The following is a 21,185-nucleotide window of genomic DNA, read 5'->3' on the forward strand; positions in this document are numbered from 1 at the left end:
ACATGTCTAATGTTTTTTGCATTCTGTTTAAGAAATGTGCGATCCTCTCAGATCACAAAAAAAAATCTTCCCATCTTCTAGAAAATTTGTATTTTAGTTTTCACATTCAAGTCTGCAATTCATTTCAAGTAAATTTTTGTATATTTTTATAGTATGAGTGGTGAGCTAAGGTTAATTTTCTCTTTCCATGTGGATATTCAATTGACCCAATACCATTTATTAAAAAGCCTTTCTTTTCCTTTTTTCTCATAACCATTCATCAAAAATAATGTGAATGTACACTTGTGAATCTATTTTCATTATTGCATCACCATTAAATAAGATATTCTCTATAGCATTTTCACAGATATCTATTATTAAATTAAGGAATCTTATTTATCATGAACACCTATTGGATTTTGTCAAATGCATTTTCTGTATCTAATGAGAAGACCACATAATTTTGTCAAGTGTGTTTTCTGCATCTATTGAGATAACCGTATAATTTTCTCCTTATTCAGTTAATATGGTAAATTACATTGATTATTTAATGCTACATCAATACTGCATTCCTAAAATAACCTCACTTATCCATGATGAATTATCCTTTTTAAAATATATGGCTGAATTGTGATTAGTAACATATTGAAAAGCTTTGTGTACTTTGGTGTTATTTCTTTTTTTAAGTGTTTGATCAAAGTCAAGTTAAGCCCACTGGGCCAGAAGTTTTTTCTTTTATCATATCCAAATGGTAAAGTTTTTAGATATATATTCAATTTCTTTAGCAAATACAGAGCCATTCAGATGGTTTCTTATCATTTCAGTTTCTAAAAATCATGTTTCTTCAAGGTATTTGCCCGTCTTATTGACATTGTCAAATTTGCTGGCATAACATTTTTATAACATCTGTGATTTTCTGTGGTGATATCCTCGTGTGTGAGTGTGTGTGAGTGTGTGTGTGTGTGTGAGTGTATATATGTGTGTGCATGTGTGTGTGTGTGTGCGTGAGTGTGTATATGTGTGCATGTATGTGTGTGTGTGGGTGAGTGTGTGTGTGTGCGTGTGTGTGTGTGCGTGAGTGTGTATATGTGTGCATGTATGTGCGTGTATGGGTGAGTGTGTGTGTGTGCGTGTGTGTGCGTGTGTGCGTGAGTGTATATGTGTGTGCATGTGTATGTGCGTGAGTGTGTATATGTGTGCATGTATGTGCGTGTGTGGGTGAGTGTGCGTGTGTGCGTGTGTGTGCGTGTGTGCGTGAGTGTATATGTGTGTGCATGTGTGTGTGCGTGAGTGTGTATATGTGTGCATGTATGTGCGTGTGTGGGTGAGTGTGTGTGTGTGCGTGTGTGTGTATATGTGTGCATGTATGTGCGTGTGTGTGAGTGTGTGTGTGCGTGAGTGTATATATGTGTGTGCATGTGTGTGAGTGTGTGTGTGTGCATGAGTGTGTATATGTGTGCATGTATGTGTGCATGTATGTGCGTGTGTGTGTGTGTGTGTGTGTGTGGTTTGGGGTTGGTCTGCTTTTTCTGTACCAGGCGTTGAGCTCATTGGTGCTGAACCACTGAGCCACACCCCAGCCCTGGTAACATTTCATTTTGAGACAGAGTCTTGCTAAGTCACTCAGGGCCTCGCTCTTGGGTTTTAACACTAGTTATCTGCACTTTTCTCTCTTTTGTGTAATCCTATTGCTAGGAATCACAAGTTAATAATTTTTCAAAGACCTTTTTTTGGCCTTTTGCTGATTGCACTCAGGAGCTTGTGTTCCACTCTGTTGATTTTTACTTACTATTTTTCCCTTCTCCTTCACCTGGGTCTACTTTGCTCTTTTTTTCCAGCTCTTTAACACAGAGGCTTCAGTGGATGACTTTCCGTCCCCCTTTCTTGTCGTCACATTGAAAGCCAAGGGTTTCCCTCAGCACCTCTTCAACTTTATTCTTCAAGTCTGATGAGTGGGGTTTGTGATTATTCTATTCAAAATATCTCCCAATGCCTTTCTCATTTCTTTTTGACCTAAACATTCTTTAGAAACGTAGAGTGATCCCTCACTTGGGGAATTCCCTCTCTTTGTTACTGATTTCTGTTCCAGGTGGTGCACCCGCATCTTCTCAGTGCCTCTGACTACACTGAGATCTGTCTCATGCTCCGAGCTGGAGCCCACTTTGCTGAACCTCCCCATGTTCTTGGAAGCCCGTGTGTTTTGTAGCTGGGGGTACAGCGTCAGACTCCCCCCCAGCTCCTTTCCTTCCCCAGACTCGAGGGTCTGTTCTGGTCTCGGGCCGTGCTCCTGTCTGCACAGCATTTCCCTGTCAGTCCCCAGCACTGCCCCTTCCCCTCCGGGTCTGTCAAGCCTCCACCCACTGTGAAGGGAGGCTCCCTCCCAAGGGGCGCAGGGCTCAGGAGTCAGGAACTGCTTGTCAGGGACGGGCAGACCACCCCCCAGGCTTCCTTCCTGGTCCCCCTCACTCCATTCTCAACGGGAAACTGTGGTGACTCATTTGAGAGCTGACTGCTGGGGGCAGGGACAGATGCTGCACGTCCTTGCACACATAAGGTCATCTGTAGGTCCCCGGGGAAGCCTCTGCTCTATGACTCAGGACATGGCCTGTGTAAGGTACGGCATGATTTTTTTTTCTTTGCACACTGATTTTTTTCACGTTTTTCAAAGTGAATACATACGTACTTGAAAATGTGCTTTACGAGAATCCTAAAGTCCTTCTCCGCATGTGATTTACCAAAGTGATAGATTCAAGCTTTGGAAAATTAGTTTACTTAAAGCAAAAGACCAAGTAAATGGAAATGCAGGGTGTTCAGCCACACGGTAAATGGAGCCCATTTAGAAGATTCAGACAGACTGGTGTGATCACTGCTGTGTGCTCAACCTCGCTGCTGCACGGCGCAGACCAACTCCGACTGTCTTAATCATCCCAGATCCTCCCAGGACTGCTTCTAGGGGAGCTGAGGTCCGAACCCACAGAGCACTGCACACCAGGAAGGCATTCCGACGGCACCCTCAATCGTCCACCCTGGCTTTGGGGCGGAGGCTGGAGCAGCCCCAGGAGACGCTCTGGGAAGGAGCGGCGCGGAGCAGGCACCTGTGCCTTCTGCTCCCCGCGTCCCGCCCGCGGACTTGCTCACCTTCTCCCACTGTCGGTCTTTGTTCAGCACGATCACCACCAGCCTGGGGTGCACCTGATAGCCCTCCTCCGTGAAGGACAAGTCTTTGCCGTCCCACGTCACATTGACCATAAACCTAGATGGAGGAAGAGAGAAAGACACATCTTAGAAAAAAATTAAACAGGTGTCAAGCAAATGAGTGGACAGCACGCCCAGCACAGCACCACGGCCACCATGCATCCCCTGAGGGCTCCTTCCAGGCACTGCCCACCGACCGGGCACTGTGGTCATCAGAATCCCCACCCTGTGCAGGCATTAATGGTCGACCGGTTAGCTCACGGAGTGGAGTGTTCTTGACCGGCAGATCCACAGATCTGGGTTCAGTGACCTCTCGGGAGGATCTGCGTGCGTATCTGTCACGCTTTAGGAAGCTCCTGAAGGAACCTGCTCACTCCTGAACCACAGGTGGCCAACCTCCGAGCCGTGAGACCTCACCATTGATCATTCACTCAGCAAGTTCTCACTGAGCACCTGCTCCACGCCACGGTGATGAGGATAAGTAAGGAAACAAACGTGATCCCCAACTTCGTGACCTCTATAGTCTCAGGGAAAGGACAGGTGTCACTACATGAATCACAGACTTATGACAAGTGCTACCACAGAAAGAAGGCCATGTCAGGGGATGTGATGGTCAGGTAGGCTGGCTAGGTAAAGAAGGACCCAGGCAGGCAAAGGGACAGCACGTGCCAAGGGCCTGTGGTGAGGACCTGGAGAGCCCCCAGACGGAAGCGGAAGGAGACAGGGAAATGCAGCATTAAGTGAGGCTGGGAAGACGAGGGCGCTGGCAGGTGAGCCGCGTGGGCCACTTGACGTTTTGTCTTTGTCTTAAACAACGGGAAGCCATCGCCCGGTTCTAACTGAGGGGTTGACCTCATCATCTGTTCTCAGATCAGGAAGGCCGTGGAGGACAGGTTGGAGGAGGGCTGGAGTGGGGATAGGTCGCTCTTGTCATCGAGGTGGAAGCCGGTGGTGGCCCTGACACTGGTGGTGGCCGAGGAAGAGGAGGGGGGAGGAAGAGGAGGAGCGGGAGCAGTGGGCACCCTGGACCAAGCGGGGCGTGGGCCGTCAGGGTTCCACACTGAGCGAGGCGGGGGACGGGGCAGGGGATCGATGGCTCCTGGCCCCTCCCCACGTGACGTCCATGCAGCAAGTTGTTCAGCACAGGTGACGTCCGGGTGCCCTCTGACACTTGTCCCCTCCCGCTCCTCAGGTCAGGCTGCCTCTGATGGGCCACCGAGTGAGGGCTCGTCTCCCAGAATCTGGGGGAGCCACGGGTCCACGCTTCCTCCCCGCAGCCTGTGGAAAATGTGATGTTCAGACGTCCAGGAAAACACGGCGGTGGCCACGGGGCAGACCCCAGTGAGCACCGGTGGAGCACGGCATCACCGCCCCAGGGAGAAGCCCTGTCTCAGGGCCCCAGCTTTCTCTTGCTTTACACCCTCTTCGCACCAAAAGCAGCTAAAGAAGTAAACCCAGACCAAGGAGGACAGCGAGCGAGCGCGGGGGATTCCAGAGAGCGACTGGCCCGGGGCCCTTGTTCACCTGTGGTCTGCCCGGCGCACAGAGCCTGGCCGCATCACACGGGGGGATCAGGCCTCCAAGGACCAGGTGAGTGGACGCACGGTGTGTCCACTCAGGGGACCCTCTGGGTCATTAAGAGCCATGTTCAGCGACCAGCCAAGGACATGGGGAGACGCTCACTGTTTCCCGTCAGCAAGCAGAACAGGGGATGGAGACGGCGCTCGTCCACGCACGGGAGGGTCAGGGTATTTCCCACTTCCTTTGTGGGTCTTCTACTCTCCCAGTTCTGCACAACCAAGTCCTTTAACTAACAGAGAAGGAAGCGCTGCCCTCCTGGACGGAGCCCGGCAGCCCAGTTCTGCTGCACGCACCGAGCTTCCTCTGACCCTTCCTTGACTAACAACTGTTTGCTGTCGGTCTGAGCGAGTCCTGTGGATACAGAAGTAGGCAGCACGGAGCCTCGGCCCTCTGACCGCACCTGCGTCCACTCAAGGACGGGGACGCACGGACGGTGGCCAGCGCTAACACGCCACTGGTGCCCTGGTGAGGGAGGGAGAGAGACTGCACAGTCACAGAGCAGGAGCCTGTCTCTCAACCTGGGGCTGCGCGCGGTTCTGGGGACCTCGGAGGGGAAAGGTGGGCGAAGGAGAGAGCCTCCCATGAGCAGAGGCAGCTAGGCCCAGAACCCCCCACGGCAGGGACACCCACCAGGAGGAGGGCCGACGGTCACACTGCGTGCACGGGGACGAGTCGGGGAGAGCAGGTCTCCCGGGACCTTGCAGTGCATCTGGGTGTTGTCGGAAGGCCTCCTGCAGGAGTGGTGCCCCAGGGTCACCACCAGGAGAAGCAGAAGCCAGCAGCCGCCGAGAGAGCGCCAGCACTTCAGTGAGTGGCGCGACACAGCCATCGTCAACGCGATGGAAAAGGTTCTGTGTCTTCTGCCCTGATGCTTCTCGGCTGGCCGCTGGCCTGGGGTGTGCTCAATGGACGTGGTGCGGGAGGGGCACCTCAGGAGCCCCAACCAAGGCCCTTATGTTTCATTGGTGCATGATAACCAGGCCTCATGGGGGATCACTGCGCCCTGTTTGCACACGCAGGAAACCCAGTTGGCCCACCTCGTTCCCCAGGACCTTCCTTTTCCCTCCCCTGATCTGCTCGCTCTGTGGATCTCCCTTCAGTTATCACCAGTACCCTGATCAGCGCGTGGCGGTCACGTTCACTGGCAGGATTCATGGTGGAATATTCACATGGACACGGCACCATCTGGTAGATCCGGTTCCCTAGAACTTCCCCGCGGCCTCGCCTTCTCCCTCCCTCTCGATCCCCTTCCTCTGCCCGTAGCCTCCCTTCTATTTCTGTGAGGTCATGTTCCTTTCTTACCCCCCCGCCCGTAGCTCCCCCATATGAGAGAGAACATCTGACCCTCGACTCTCCGAGCCTGGCTCACGTCACTTAGCGGGATGATTTTTGGTTCCGTCACGGAAGTTCTTGGTCTGGGGTGTAGAGGAAAACTGAACTCTGGCCGAATTCCTCAGTGTCTGCAGCTTTCTCAGTAGCTAACTGAGACCTAGATTAGACTGTTTTTATTCTTCAAGTTGACGTTTTAGTTCCATTCCTCTTGGTTATTTTTGGCCTTGTCACATTGTGTGGCATAGAATAGTGGCCCAGTTCACGCTGGTGGCTGAGGATCCTGACAGATCGACACTGGAAGTCCCTTCCCCTCATCCGTGCGTGTGTCCATTGTTGACACGTCCAGCCGTCCTCCTGTCCATCAGTACACTCATCAACACGCTCGTCCATCCTCCCGTCCAAGGGACGTGGGTGAGTGCCCACCGTGTGCCACACCCTGTGCCAAAACCTCCGCTAAGAGAATCATACAAAAGTGGCCGTGTGTTTTCAGGGTAGGGAGGGAGACGCAGATGACTACGCCCCCCCACACACACGGAGAGCAGGTGTGAAAACAGAGGTGTTCACGAGGTGGGGAGCGCACAGGGAAAGGTGGCCGCGTCTACTGGGGTTCCAGGGCTGGAACTGGGAAGCAGGTGGAAATGTCTGGGCGGGATCAGAACGAGGTGAGTAAGAGCGAGGAGGGATGCACAGGGTGAAGGGAAAGACAAGAGCCAAAGAGGGACCCCGGGACTTCCTGGGGCCGTGAGTCCAGCCCGGTCAAAGCCCTCAGGATGCGGAGAATGTGGGGCAGAAACCTGGGAGGTGACGCTGGGGACAGAAGCAGGAATCAGACAAGAAAGTCGTCAGCAGAGCTCTGAGGGCCTCTCCCTGCTGAGGGCACCGGGGGGAGGTTCAGGAGCAAGTCTGAAGGAGACAGCGACGCACGGAGGACACTCGCCGTGACCGGACAGGAAAGAGGCTCTGGGAGCAGCACAGACAGGCGAGCGGCTCTGGGGGACACCCAGGCCATGGAATTCCACCCCCCGTCACTCTCCACTGCTCCCGCCCCAAATCCCGTGGTCAGGCTGGTCAACGCCTGGAGGTGCCTCTTGCTGAACCCAGCGGGCTCTCTCGCCAGGTGTCCGTTGTCCACCACTTCAGGGTGGGTGGACTCAGGTTGAATCTCCCTAATGCCCCGAATGTGCTGAAGACTGACGAGGGTTAGTAAAGGATCAAGAAGTTTAGAGATATCCAGGTCGTTATCTGTTTGGAAAAGGTAGATGCTGCTGTTTGCATCTTGAATCTTCCCCAAAGGCTTGGTCTACAGCGTGGTGCTACTGGAAGATGGCGGAACCTTCAAGACCCAGTGGTTAGTGGGAGGTCATTAGAGCACTGTGGGCCTCCTTGGAAGAGGGTAGGGGGAACCCCTGTCCTTTCCTCTCTCTTTTTTACTTTGTGACTACAAAGTAAGTGCCATTTTTCTCCCATGTCCTCCCGCCATCATATGCAGCCCTACCACACGTCTGAAAGCCATGGTCTTGCCAATCATGGACTGGAACCTTCAAAACTGTGAGCTGAAATAAACCTTCGCTCTTCATAAGTTGATTATCTCAGGTTATTTGTGATAATGATGAAAACTGACCAATACAGCAGACCAGAGAGCAAATGTTTTGATTTTTGATAGACAGATGGCCCTGGGGACAGCCACTTGCAGGTTATGTGCACGGACCGAATGTCAGTCACTGTTGAACTCAAGAAGCCAGCATGTACCAGTGAGTGTCTTTCTTTGGATTTACCTGTTTAAATGACTTAAATCTCCGCCTTTAATTTCCCATCTCTATTTCTCTACTCATTCCCTTTTCTTCCATTTCCCAGTGAAAGCAGGTGGAATTATCAGGGTGATCATTTGGATTCAATCTGCCTTCTTCAGATTACATTAAAACAATTATATAGAAACCCTTATGCTACGGATTGTTCGGAGTTCCTTGAATATTCAATATTCTGGACCAATGACTCTATATACTCAACATTAATATTGTCTCTTTTCATCTATTTGGAGTCTCCAGCCCCTTGGGAGGAAAAAAGAAAAACTCTAACAGAAATTTCTGCTGAACAGTAATTTCATTACGAAGTTGGCAGGAAGCAAGTACCTATTACCTTCAATTCCCCCTTCCAATTTCTAGGAAGGACAATCCATATTTCCTTGGCCTTTCTTCCCACTTAAACTTGCTCCAGAGCAAAATTTTTACCTAGGGAACTAGCATTCTATACCACATTGCTGGGTCCCCACTAACACCTGCTGGGCAGTGGGGTTAAACAATAAAATCTCATCTCTGTTTTGCATATCTCTTGAAAACTGATCATTAGCTTTGGCATTCAGATGAAATACCAGAAATTCTAGCTTCAGATCACATCTTCAATATTTCCAACAAATACATGAAACCCTACTGGCAAAATATAGATGGTGACTGATGCTTTTTGCAAAGATCCGCTTCTGGTCCTTGTGATCCATTGATGGTGGAGCGCCACACACAACACTAATCCAGAACACATGTCGATGCATGTGATGTGCATACATGCAAGTTTCTCTCTCCATCTACAGGCTTGGGGGTGGGGCTGATGTCTAGGGGAAATAAGCATTTCTCTACTGCACTTCATGCACCGTATTTTGTGCATCTTGGTTGATAGTGATCAGAAACGACAATGGAAGACAGGCAGGCCATAGTCTCTGTATAGTGCCTGAAAAGGAATTGGACCGTAACCGCTAAGTTCTCTCTCAACCTGCACTGTCTAACACGTAGCACCAATCACGTGTGGCTACTGAGTGCCTGGAACGAGGTCAGTCTGAGTCAAGAAATAGAGTAAGTATAAACTACGCACTGGGTTTTGAAGAATTTCTATTAAAAAAGATACACAGAAGACCCCATGATCAGGTGTTTATGGATGGCAGATTGGAACAGTTCAGACATGCTGATTGCCTAAAAGACATATTAAAATCAATCTCTTCTGCTCCTCTTTGACGTTTTCACGTGCTACAGAACATTTAAGTGGCGCGTGGCTCCTGCTGTGTCTTCACGCTGTCCTTTGGTCTGTAACTGCAGGCCCCGTGACATCAGAGGCCCCACCCGCCTTGCTGAGCAGGTGCTGTCCAGCGAGCGGCGCTCCGGGCCCAGCTGGTGCCGAGTAACCGAGTGTGGAGGGCAGAGCCTGCAGCGTGCTTCCTGTGCTGCTGAGCTGTCGTGGGGCAGAGGAAGAGAACGGCCTGGACCACCCTCCAGCCGCGTCACCTGGGCACCACGTCACCTGGGCGCTCCCTAGGTTAAACCCTGTGGACAGGCTCGACGTCTGGCACACGGTGTTGTCTATGAACACTGTGACTGCCTGCCTGCGTTCCTGGGCCCTGTCACTGTCCCCAGCCTGTGGTGTCTCCCACACGGCCTCCAAGGCAACCGCCTGTCCCCGCTACTCAGCGCGTCCTTTCCAGGTCCCCCGTCCTTCTGCCAGCCACTGGGGGAGCCCTGAGCTCTGCACCGCCGCCCCCGCCCCCAGATCTCTGTTTCACGGCTCTGCCCTGCGGTCGTCAGTCTCCTTCCACTTCCCGAATCTGATTATCTGAAATGTTCTCTGGACCTGTTTATCATCCCCGCGTCCTTCTGGACTCTGATTCTCTTACTGTGTGGTAAATGCCGCGTAGCTCACTCAGTGTGTCTCCATCTTCAGCTGATTCTCCATCTGCCTTGCCATTTCCCAAGTTCCAAGGCCATTTCCTGAATCGCACTGTCCCTTACACGCTCCTCCAGGGTTTGAGTGTCACCCCTTTGTTCACTTGGCATTTAATTCACACATTTTTAAACCCAGTCACTACCTCCTTCACCCTCTCCTCAGTTCCCCAGACGTTCTCACTTCAGAGGAGGCTCCAGCTCCCTCCTGCAGCCTGACACCTTCCTCGGGCTCACGTGCATCGACTCCTCCCTCCTGGGCGGGGGTGCCCACCAAGCGCCAGGCCCTGGGGACATCCCAGCACACTCTCCCCCGTGGGAAGGCCCCTTCTTCCTCTTCCGAGCGACTTCATTCTACTTTCACCAGTTTTCGGTGCCCCTCCCCCGTTTGTGTCCCTCCCCCAGTGTCCCAGCGCCTTGAACCAGCCCTCCTGGGCGCGATTCGCTGGGTGTGCTCTCCTCCTCGCCCAGGGCTCCGTCTCCCGTGCTCATCGGTGGGACCTGCTCCCCTGAACCACGAGCAGGGCCCCAACAGCACGGCCCAGACACAGATGTCAGCACAGAAATCCAACCACACGGTACACCCACCCTCCCTCAGCTGTCACCCCAACGGGCTCCGAAACCATGGCACAAAGAAAAAGCAAGGAAAATACGTGAAAAAGAGAGAGAGACAGATACTGTTTCCTCTTCAAACACAAATTCTGTTTTGGCCAATTTAATAAACAGCGATGCTTTGGCCGCGGCTGGGGAAGCCTGGATATAAAGAACGAGAGCAGAGACGGGAATCTGCAGGAAGGTGGAGATCACAGCAACTCGGAGGCAGCCGGGGCGCGTGTCTTGCAGTCAGAGCCTCCGCGCGTTTGCTGATGAATGAAGAAATGGATCCCCAACAGGCCTCAAGGGGTCCTCAGCCACGCTCCTTCCCAGTGAGCCAGCGGCAAAGAGGAGACTAGAGGAGACACTGGTTTGGTTTAGCGTCTTCCTAACTCTGGGCGGAACAGGAAGGCTCATGGCCACCCGAGGTGACCTCTAAATCCTGCGGGGGTTCTGGGAGGAATCTGGAGATTCCAGGTCGTGTTGGTGACATTATTAAATAGTGCCAAATACATCACCATGGCCTCTAGGGACGGTGCCTGAATCATGGGACCAGCTCACTCACGAGCTTCTAATGCAGGAGAGCAGAAAAAGTGGCAAGAGGACAAAGGCTGGTGGCTCACCGGGCCATCTGTGCCTGTGGCCAAACCTCAAGGTCCCAAAGGGCGAGATGCGCGTGGCTCTTGCCTTTTTCCCCCACAAAAAAAGTGAACCCAATGAGATGACAGGGATGGAGTGACACTGAATTCAAGTTTGCTCTTATCCAAGAACTTCCCGGGTCTCCCCACACTGGGACGTAGGAGCCACCAAGTGGAATCTTCGTCCCTGTGGTCGGCAGCTCTACGTCCAGCACGGGACGCACACCAGTGTCTGGCCCAGGGCAAGTGACCAAGGCACTTCATGGGACGAAAGTCTCCGTTCTCTGCCTTGTTGTGGCTGCTCCCTCTGGTAAGCGGGTGACTACCTGTGCCCCGTGGATCACCAGCAACGGAAAGAGCTCACGCAAAGGCGGAGAGGCAGGACGGGGTGGCAGGTGATGGGCCTCCAGGACCCACCTCTGCCGAAGCTTCACTGTGCTGTGCCTCCTGATACGGTGCTGTTTGGAAAGATCCATTTCTATTCATCAACTGAACAAAGGCAACAGGAAGTGACTGAGTTATTGGAACTAGAACCCTGGTCCCTAGGTCAGGTGCCCCAGGGTCTTGCCCATGTCCCTGGATGTGGAAAGTGGGAGCCACTACCCAAAGATACGGGACTTACAGCTCTTTGGCCTCTGCCACGTGATACATGTTGCACAGGATTCTTTCCATATGTTACCCGCATTCTCATTTGAAGAATTAAGTGTGGATTTCCCCGTTTTACAGAGAGAACAGAGGCTCCTCAGGTCTCCTAATGTGTTGAAGGCCCCACAGAGGACCACAGACTTCCAGATGCCCAGCCATCTCCTCTCTCCTCCTCTGCCTTAGTGACAGAAAGCCCCGTTCTTAGTTGGACACAGAACATTCAGTAGTCAAGCTCACAGTTGCCAGCCCCCCTGGGAGGGGGGCACGACCTTGTCCCTATGTTCTCATGAGTAGGAAGACAGAAGACATGGAATGTGTAACTGACAGGAAGCAACTTACAAAGAGGGGCAAGCCCATCTCTGTTCCTTCCTCCTTCCGGTTGCAATGCAGATGTGATGGCTAGAGCACAAGTAGCTGTTTTGGACCATGAAAGCGGAAGCCACTGGCTGAGGTGGCCCTCACAGGTAGAAGCCTGGGTCCCTGAAACCGCAGAAGACCCTGCACCTGCCCTGGACCCCAGTTGGAGAGAATTCAATGCCCATCTTATTTAAGCCATGTACAAATTTCAGACTTTCTGCCATTTTAAAACAAAATGAATCCTCCCTGGTTTGAGTGGCAGAGTGACGACTTGAACCAAGATCTTTTGGATCTCCAGGCTTTGAATAAGCACTTGGCCTCTCCACACGTCGACCTTCTCTAGGGAAGGCAGGGTGCGCCTCTGGTTCCTTTGTTTCCTTCCCACTGGGCAGTAGTCGCCCTCCCGCCTCCCACCGCAGCTCAAGAGGCTGTTCCCGTCTCCACCTCGGAGCAGGCGCGGGATCCGACCCACGAGGCCTCCCCCTCGCACTCATCTTAAACCCAATACTTTGGCGTTTTGGCAAGGCTGGCTTCCTCCATTTCTGCCCTGTGGTCAGATACTCTTTGCTCCTCTCCATGCCTTTTAATCCACCCCTCCAGGGACAGTCCCTCCAACACTCAGGTTTCCTGGATATTATGTTAGAATATCAATGTTTTTTTTTGCAGTGAAAATTAAAGTGAGTCAAATGAAATCACCAAGCCCCAGTCAACGCAGAAGCAGAAGCACGCTGGGATCCTCAGCCCTGAGTGAGTCTGTCTCCCACAGGACCACACGGGGCGCCACCTCCGCCCTCCTCCCATGCACCCCTCCCCACCTGGCCCACAGCTCCGCCTCGCTGGAGGGAAACCCCAGGGGAGCCACGTGCCCCTCACACACAGCGTCCAGCACATGGTGGGCGGTGGGAGTCCATTTGCTGGATGAACGGGAACAGGATTTCATCTGGCCAGAGCCGGCATCCTCAGCAGCAGGGAGAAGGTCCCGGTGTGCTGGACGACACCTCAGGCCATCGGGAGAGAGTCAAATGTGCCCTGGCCTCAGGAGCGGAAGAGAGCTGCCCAGTCTTGCGGTGAAACTCACAGCCCTGTGTAAATCCAGCACTAACAACGTTTTACATCCGCCACGGACTTCTGATGTGGAAATCAGCCCCCTACAGCCTGAGCTTTGCAATCCTGGTCACTGCCCGGTATTCATATGGCCACCCCTAATTACTAAGGCCACCCCCTCTTCTTGGGGAAGAAAATAATACATTTACCACCTAATAAGCAGAAGAACAACTGTGGGGTCCATGAGGGTGTCTTACCCCCCAGTGGTATTTCCTTCTTATCCACGGCTTACATTTCTGTGATTTCAGTTACCCACAGTCACCCAGTCGGAAAATATTAAGTGGGGAATTCCAAAGAGATTCTGTAAGTTTTAAGCTGCACTGAAGGGTGGGATGAACTCTGTGCCACTCTGGACCACATCCGATGTGAACCATGCACTTGTCCAATGTATCCATACCATATAAACTACCCTCCCGACATCATTACGACTCCTTATCTAGAACCACTGAAGGCAGAAGATCCTCCTTCTGAGGGTCATTCATGCTGCCTGCACTTTACCTCAGCTCATCAAGTAGGCCCTGAATCAGCTCATCCCATCACAAAGGGAAGAGAAGTGAGTATTAATAATAAGATATTTTGAAACAGAGAGACCACGTTCACATAACTCATCACAGCATTCCATTATAATCATCCTATCTTAATATGAGTTATTGCCATTAGTCTCTTATTGTGCCTAAGTTATAAATTAAATTTTATTGTAAATGCCGTGCATGTAACCGTACAGATGGGACTCAGCACTGGCACCAGTTTCAGGCATCCACTGGAACACAGGTGGGGAGACCAGAGTAAATGAATAAAGAGAATACAGCCTTTCATTCGCTATAGATTCCAGATTCATCTTAGGTCTTTTCCTGTTCTTCCTACTTATCTTCCTAATAGCTTGGAAGGGTTAAGTTGTTAACTACAGAGAAATAACTGTGAGGCAAGGAGCAGGAAAAGAGAAGGAACAAGGAACTGAAGACAGAAGACGGGAGAGACCTTGAGGCGAAGGAAAAGCTGGGGAGGAAGCGGGTGAAGAGGGCGGAGAAGAGGGACAGGCGCCTCCTCCACTGGACAGCGGGACAAGATGGAGCGCCAGCAGAGCAGGCCTTGCACACAGCGACCAGGGCTCGGTGGGAGGAGGGCCTCCGTCGGAGGGCGCGGGCAGAGTGCAGGATGGAGCCAGGCCAGAGCTGGCGAGCAGAAACAGGAAGGGGAGTGGAGAGGGGAGGCGCCACGCTGCTGGCTGGCACCAGGCCCTCCCTGGTGACATGGGGAAAGTAGGTCAGCCTCAGAGCTGGCCCAGGGATGAATGGTCAGCCAGGACACGGGTGGGAGGTGAGGACACCTGACCTGAGCACAGGAGGGGAGGTGGAGAGAACTTCACTAGTGAAACCGGAGGGACGGAAACCAACTGGAGACAGAATTAGTCCAGCAGAACGTCCGCGGTGAGGGTGCTGGAGGACCTCTATGGTGTCCAGCACAGCAGCCGCGAGCCACCTGTGGTCAGTCGGAATTGAACTGTGGATGGCGTGAGGGCAGAAGTAAATTTTTAATCTGATTTAGATTTAATTAAGTTCAAATTAATTCACCACATATGGCTTGTGGCCGCCATATTGGACAGCCGGAGTGTGCAGAAAGGGCCTGTATGGGTCCCACTGGAGAAGGAACTGAGTGCCAAGAGGAACCAGGAGGCTGCTTTCCAGACACCTTAGTCTACTACTTTGGTGGTACCCAGCTGCATTGAGATGGCACCATGGATGGGCTTTATTTTTTAACTTAAATCATTTTCATGTACATTGGAGCTGGTGATGTGGCTCAAGCGGTAATGCGCTTGCCTGGCATGTGCAGGGCACTGGGTTCGATCCTCAGCACCACATACAAATAAAATAAAGATGTCGTGTCCGGTGAAAAAAATTAAAAAATCAAATAAATAAATATTAAAGAATTTTCTCTCTCTTTCTCTCTAAAAAAATCAGCATGTTTCATAGATATCATGGCTTAGGACAAAACTAGAGTAGAATTTTATGTCTCTAAAAGGTACTGTATATAAAAATGCCATGTGAAAAGTATCACAAAGGATTTACAAATCTGACAGTAAGTAATAAACATGTTTTGTATTAATGGAATCAGGAGATTCCGTGCCTGCCTCTCCCCTGAGCACAGCATTTTCCGGGTTCAGCCGTGTTGGCCCAGGAGTCAGTACCCCACTCTTCATGTGTAAATGACCGTCCATCCCTCGTGGAGCGGCACCACACTATGGCTGCCCATTCATCTTAGATGGATATTTGGGCTTTTCACACATTTGGTTATTGTGCATAATGTTTCCAGGAACATTCATGGACAAGTTTTGACCCAAATAACTGTTTTAAATTCTTTGGGTGTATAACTAAGAGTGGTATCATTTCAGGTAAGGAAAGTTCTGGAACTAGATGCTGGTGATGGTTGCACAACACTGTGAATGTCCTTAATGACACGGAATGATATAGCGTTAAGTGATTAAAATGGAAAATATTATGTACGTTGTTTCACAATAAAAATCATTTAAAAAAGTAGTGGAGGAAGCGAGTAGACGGCTGAGTCGACACTGAGCTGATTCAACAGATGATGATAAAGAGTCTAAAACTGGGCCATGAGACTTATCACGGGGCTGGGAGCTTTTTGGATTCACCCTTGTACCCATGAGTCATTTCTGCAGCCTTTCTGGAAGACACAGGAGCCTCTATCTTGTCTGCTTCCCTGGAGAAGGGCCTCCGAGCTCCCCAGTGCCAACACCATACCGCACACACACAGGTCAGCTAAGGTACCCACCTGGTGACCGTCACTGCCCCAAGTACAGAAGTCCTCCTAGGCTGGAGTGATAGTCTTCAACGCCTTGGAAGAGTTTCCGTGACTTATGGTTTCCATCCCTCCCCCTCTTTCATTGGTTCTTTTCAGTTATACATAACAGAAAAGCAGCCTCAAAAGGGTGGGAGGCCTTAAGATGCTGGGATTACGAGCATGCTGGAGAGCCATGCTCCGTCTCAGTTTCTCAACTGTAAAATGAGGTTAATAACAGAGGCCACCTCCTAGTGTTAGTGTGACAGTAAAGAGAGCTAGTATATGTAAAGTGCCCAGGACAGCATCTGGCACACAGTGATCACACAATGTTTGTTATCCATATTGATGGTGATGGTGATGATGATGGTGATGATGATGGTGATGGTGGTGATGGTGATGGTGAGGATGGTGATGGTGGTGATGGTGGTGATGGTGATGGTGATGATGGTGGTGATGGTGGCAATGGTGATGGTGATTATGGTGGTGATGGTGAGGATGGTGATGGTGATGATGGTGGTGATGGTGGTGATGGTGGCAATGGTGATGGTGATTATGGTGGTGATGGTGGTGATGGTGGTGATGGTGAGGATGGTGATGGTGATGATGGTGGTGATGGTGGTGATGGTGATGGTGATGATGGTGGTGATGGTGAGGGTGGTGATGGTGATGGTGGTGATGATGGTGGCTGTGGTGATGGTGTGGTGGTAGTGGTGATGGTGGTGATGGTGATGGTGATGGTGAGGATGGTGATGGTGGTGATGGTGGTGATGGTGATGGTGATGATGGTGGTGATGGTGGTGATGGTGAGGATGGTGATGGTGATGATGGTGGTGATGGTGGTGATGGTGGCAATGGTGATGGTGATTATGGTGGTGATGGTGGTGATGGTGGTGATGGTGAGGATGGTGATGGTGATGATGGTGGTGATGGTGGTGATGGTGATGGTGATGGTGAGGATGGTGATGGTGGTGATGGTGATGGTGATGATGGTGGTGATGGTGGTGATGGTGAGGATGGTGATGGTGGTGATGATGGTGGCTGTGGTGATGGTGTGGTGGCAGTGGTGATGGTGGTGATGATGATGGTGGTGATGGTGATGGTGGTGATGATGGTGGCTGTGGTGATGGTGTGGTGGCAGTGGTGATGGTGGTGATGATGATGGTGGTGATGGTGATGGTGGTGATGATGGTGGCAGTGGTGATGGTGATGATGATGATGGTGGTGATGGTGATGGTGGTGATGATGGTGGTGATGATGGTGATAATGGTGATGGTAATGGTGGTGATGATAGTGATATGGTGGTAATGGTGATGGTGTGGTGATGGTGGTGGTGGTGATGTTTGTGGTAATGTGATGTGGTGATGGTGATGATGGCGATGGTTGTGACGGTGGTAGTTGTGGTGGTGGTGGTAATAGTGGTAGGGGTGATGAGATGCTGCTGCTGGTGATGGTGTGATGGTGATGACTATATTTCTCAAAGTAATGGGGACAGTACCAAGGAGTGGTTGAGAACAGAAGCTGTGGATTTGGAGTCCTTGGCTTGTATGTTAGGTTGCTGTTTATTAGTCTGCATCTTTGAGCTAATCTGTAACCTCTCTGAGTTTCATGTTTTTTGAGTCCGCATAATGGGGATAGGAGAACGATGCATCTTTTAGGGCCACCCTGAGTATTTAAAGGGCAGTGCATACAAAGCTCTTTCTGCAGAGCCTGGAGCAGTCACTGAAGAACAAACAGGAGTTACTGCTGGTATTCATGGGCACAATTAAAAGTGGAGTGATCTGGGCCAAGGAACAGATGCTACTGAGTTCCATGTTTAAAGGGCGGTAATAGTGATGGCTGATCAGCAAAAGTGGGTGGAGGGTTCTAAGGCAGAGAGTGTAATGCGCCCAGACTGTCTCCACATGGAAGGGTTTTAAGGTGTGTTATCTACTGACAGAAGCATCTCCCTCCACACTTACTCCACCACACACTGTGAAACTCTTCCAGTCTTCCTGACAGATAGCTGCCCATCTGGTGGGAGGTTCCCAGAGTCTTTCTGACATCTCCTTCCTCCTAGAAGGGTTCCTTTCACAGACAGCTCAGAGTATTTACCCAGGGCTTCCCTACCCTGAGTCAGAATTATTTTCTTAGAATGTCAACCTGCTTGTTCTAGCTCTCCACTGTAAGAAAAGGAGATGGATTCTGCTATTTCCAAAAAGCAATTCTGTAAAATCTGAAGACATTTCTTAGTCTGCCCCTGGGGCTCTTTGGTGGGATCCTCAACCATTCCTCATAAGGTGCATTTTACACATGGGTGCTTCATTCCACTCAGAAAATACGCTGGTGAGTTCTTCTCTCTCCAGACAGCATCTGGAATTTTCAGAATGGTTTCCGCATGAGATTCCATCCCAAGAAATTTTATGTAAAAAGTTATAAACACTCTTACAATGAGTTATGCAATCCTGTGTTTTATCTCAAAGAAGTAATCAAAACAAGTATCTTTACCTCTGTTAATTAATTAACAATTAATGATAACCTTAAATTGGGCACTCAACCTGTGCTCGGCGTTGTGTTGGGTGTTTAACATAAGTTATTCCACTTTATACTTCCACCATTCTGCTGCTAAACAGCTAATACTTTCAACTGAGAGAGTGTTTGCATGTTTGGAGATTGGGCCTTCTATCTTGGAAAGGAACTATAGTCTATGCTTCATTTTCATTTCACTCATCAAAACATTCTTCAGTGAGAGCTATTTGATGTACAAGGTCCTTTTTTTAAAATATATCTAGCTTTTTCCTTTAACTAAGAGGTCACGTTTTGCATTCTCTGACTCAATCCTCAAAGGCTCTGAGCCGGCTTAAAATGGACAAGGCAGATAACATTAGGATGAGCTTGAAGTTTAGGAGGATTTTTTCTTTGGGAGGGAGTTTTTTATTTTTTTATTTTTATTTTTTTCCTTTGGGAGAGATATTGTATTTTATCCACAGAGGCTCTTTTTGTTTGGGGTTGATTTCAAAAGAAAAAAAAAACAGACAGAAAAGAACAAAAATCCATTATATGAAGGCACTGGAATCGAATGTGAGAAAACAATTTAGAAGAGAAGATCCTGAGAATCTATGATTTTGAGAGAACTAGAAAATCATTCTTGGTCAAGAAGATGATGCCTCTCTGGTATGAGCATAAAATCAGAGACTGATTTCTTCCAGTTTAAGTCAAACTAAGGGTCAAAATGCCAAATCAACCTTCAGATCTTAGTATTTCTCTCCTGGGCAAAAACACCTCAGGAGACAATAAAATGTTGCTGTTCTGCCAGTTTCCAACATGCTGGCCGCCAAACCCAACAGATGCACCAACAAGAAAGGCAGATCTGAACCAGCCCAGCAGGGGCACCATTTGGCAAGTGGACGGCCGCCGCCATACTGGTTTCTATTTCAGACAACAAAATTGTCCAAGGCTGTCTAATAGAGTTAACTCAACCAGCTGTGGGGCTGACAGGTCCGCACCTGCTTTCAGTATCAGATCTGGCTTCAGAACGGCTCAGTCTATTCCTGTTCTTCTCACCACGTTAAACCACAGGGAAAAAAAAAAAAAAAAAAAAGGAAAAAGAAATCCCAATGTACACGTTCCGGAACTAGTTCCTAGGCATCCACATGTGATCTGCTGTGGCACAGAAGTGAGGCTGGTTGAGGACAGAAAAATGCCCCAGAGTGAGAGGAGCTGGACCCTCTGGGGTTCTCAGCCTCGGCACTGAGGAGAAGCCAGCCAACTGAACTTGCTGTTCACGCCACTTCAGCTTCATCACCTGGGTGTGACAGCAGCCGTCGCCAAGCCACCAGAGACGGACGAGGAGGCTCAACTGGAAGCTGAGTCCTCAAGCTGCAGAGGCAGCTCAGCAGCAGAGCGGCCAACAGACATCTCCCCCAGGCGGGGAGGTGCATATGTTTCCATTTATTTGCATCCTATTGACTATGCACAACCCCTAACAAGGCAAGTGGGAGAAGCCGCAGCTGACAGCAGTGCACAACAAGGAGTCGGGAAGAAACCTGAATCGGTGGGTTGACAGGCTCAAACCCGGGCTCGACTGAGTCTCCTTATCGTCTTCTTAACAGCAACTCCCCTTCCTTAGGAAGAAATGGCAGGGGCCAGCACCACGGTCCACACGAGCTGATTCACGCAGAAAATGCATATGATGTGCTGTGCGATGGCAGCTGCGTGCAGAGGCAGTTATCAAGGGACTGCTACAGTTTACTGGATTCCATTTGTCCATGAATAATGACATCATATTCTTAAAATTTATTTTTAAGGAATAATAAAAAGATGAGGTTCACAATCAAAAATACCCTCTGCCCAGTGCCTTGGTATGATTGACATAAATCCTGATAAACATCAAAAGTGTGCCATCCCCAGAGATGGCTTGGGTGCTGGTGAGGGTGCAGGCTCTGGGGTTCAGCTGTCGGGGTTATAAACCATGTCTGCAATTTGCTCCTTAGGAGAAGAACTGAGGTGAGTTGGTATTTCACCTCTGAGAGCCTCAGTTTCTCGGAGATATTAACCCATTTTGTCCCATCATCCCAGATAGGGAACACTTACAAAAACTTAAGCCACCAACAAATATATCACTTATGGTAACTTTGAAATAATATTTGAATATCTATTCTGTTTGCAGAATCGAAAACTTGGGATTTGATGGGTTAACAACATCAACTTCAGGGTTGTTGAGGAAATCAAATTGGTTGTTGAATAGAAAGAACTCAACATGGTGTTCCAAGCATAATCCAAGCGCTTGGTGAGCACCAGTCCCAGCAGAAATGGGAACCCCATTAGTTGCTGTTATCATTCCACATTTTTCTCCGCCCCCACCATGATGGTCAAGAGGTGGGACAGTCTCACATCTTCCAATCTTCCACAGCATTTATCTTCTGGATTTGGAGGCACACGAGTTGGCCCACTGCCTATGAGTCAACTTGGTTATCTTCTGTCACCTCTATGAACCTTGTTATCTTTATCTGTAAAATGGGAATAACCTCATATGGTTCACAGACTTGTTATGAGGATTGAAGATTTCTTATTCTAACAAATAAGCTCTCTATACTGTTGTCAGAATAATTAAAATGATGATGAAGGAGAAGCACATGAAAATGGTCACCCTTTTACGTCCAGGCCTCTCAATGGTCCAAAGCTTTGTGACATGAGTCCTCAGGAAAAGAAAAATGAGAAGGTTGCATCACAGCATCGCCCAACTTGTGAGGAGGTCCAGCAGCCGAGAGCGGGAGCTTTGCACACA

The 21,185-nt window shown here is 50.0% G+C and overlaps 1 protein-coding gene across 1 annotated transcript in view; it reads right to left on the reverse strand.

Annotated features, from left to right (window-relative positions):
• The window catches only part of Grin2a (glutamate ionotropic receptor NMDA type subunit 2A), a 323,436-nt gene that overhangs the window by 101,221 nt on the left and 201,030 nt on the right, over window positions 1-21,185 (reverse strand). Inside the window, exon 4 of the mRNA XM_027940847.2 lies at window positions 3,118-3,232. Coding sequence (XP_027796648.2) covers window positions 3,118-3,232 — 115 coding nt within the window. The remainder of the gene's footprint in view (window positions 1-3,117; window positions 3,233-21,185) is intronic.

This window comes from Marmota flaviventris, chromosome 19, assembly GCF_047511675.1.
Source record: "Marmota flaviventris isolate mMarFla1 chromosome 19, mMarFla1.hap1, whole genome shotgun sequence".
Classification (NCBI taxonomy): Eukaryota; Metazoa; Chordata; class Mammalia; order Rodentia; family Sciuridae; genus Marmota; species Marmota flaviventris.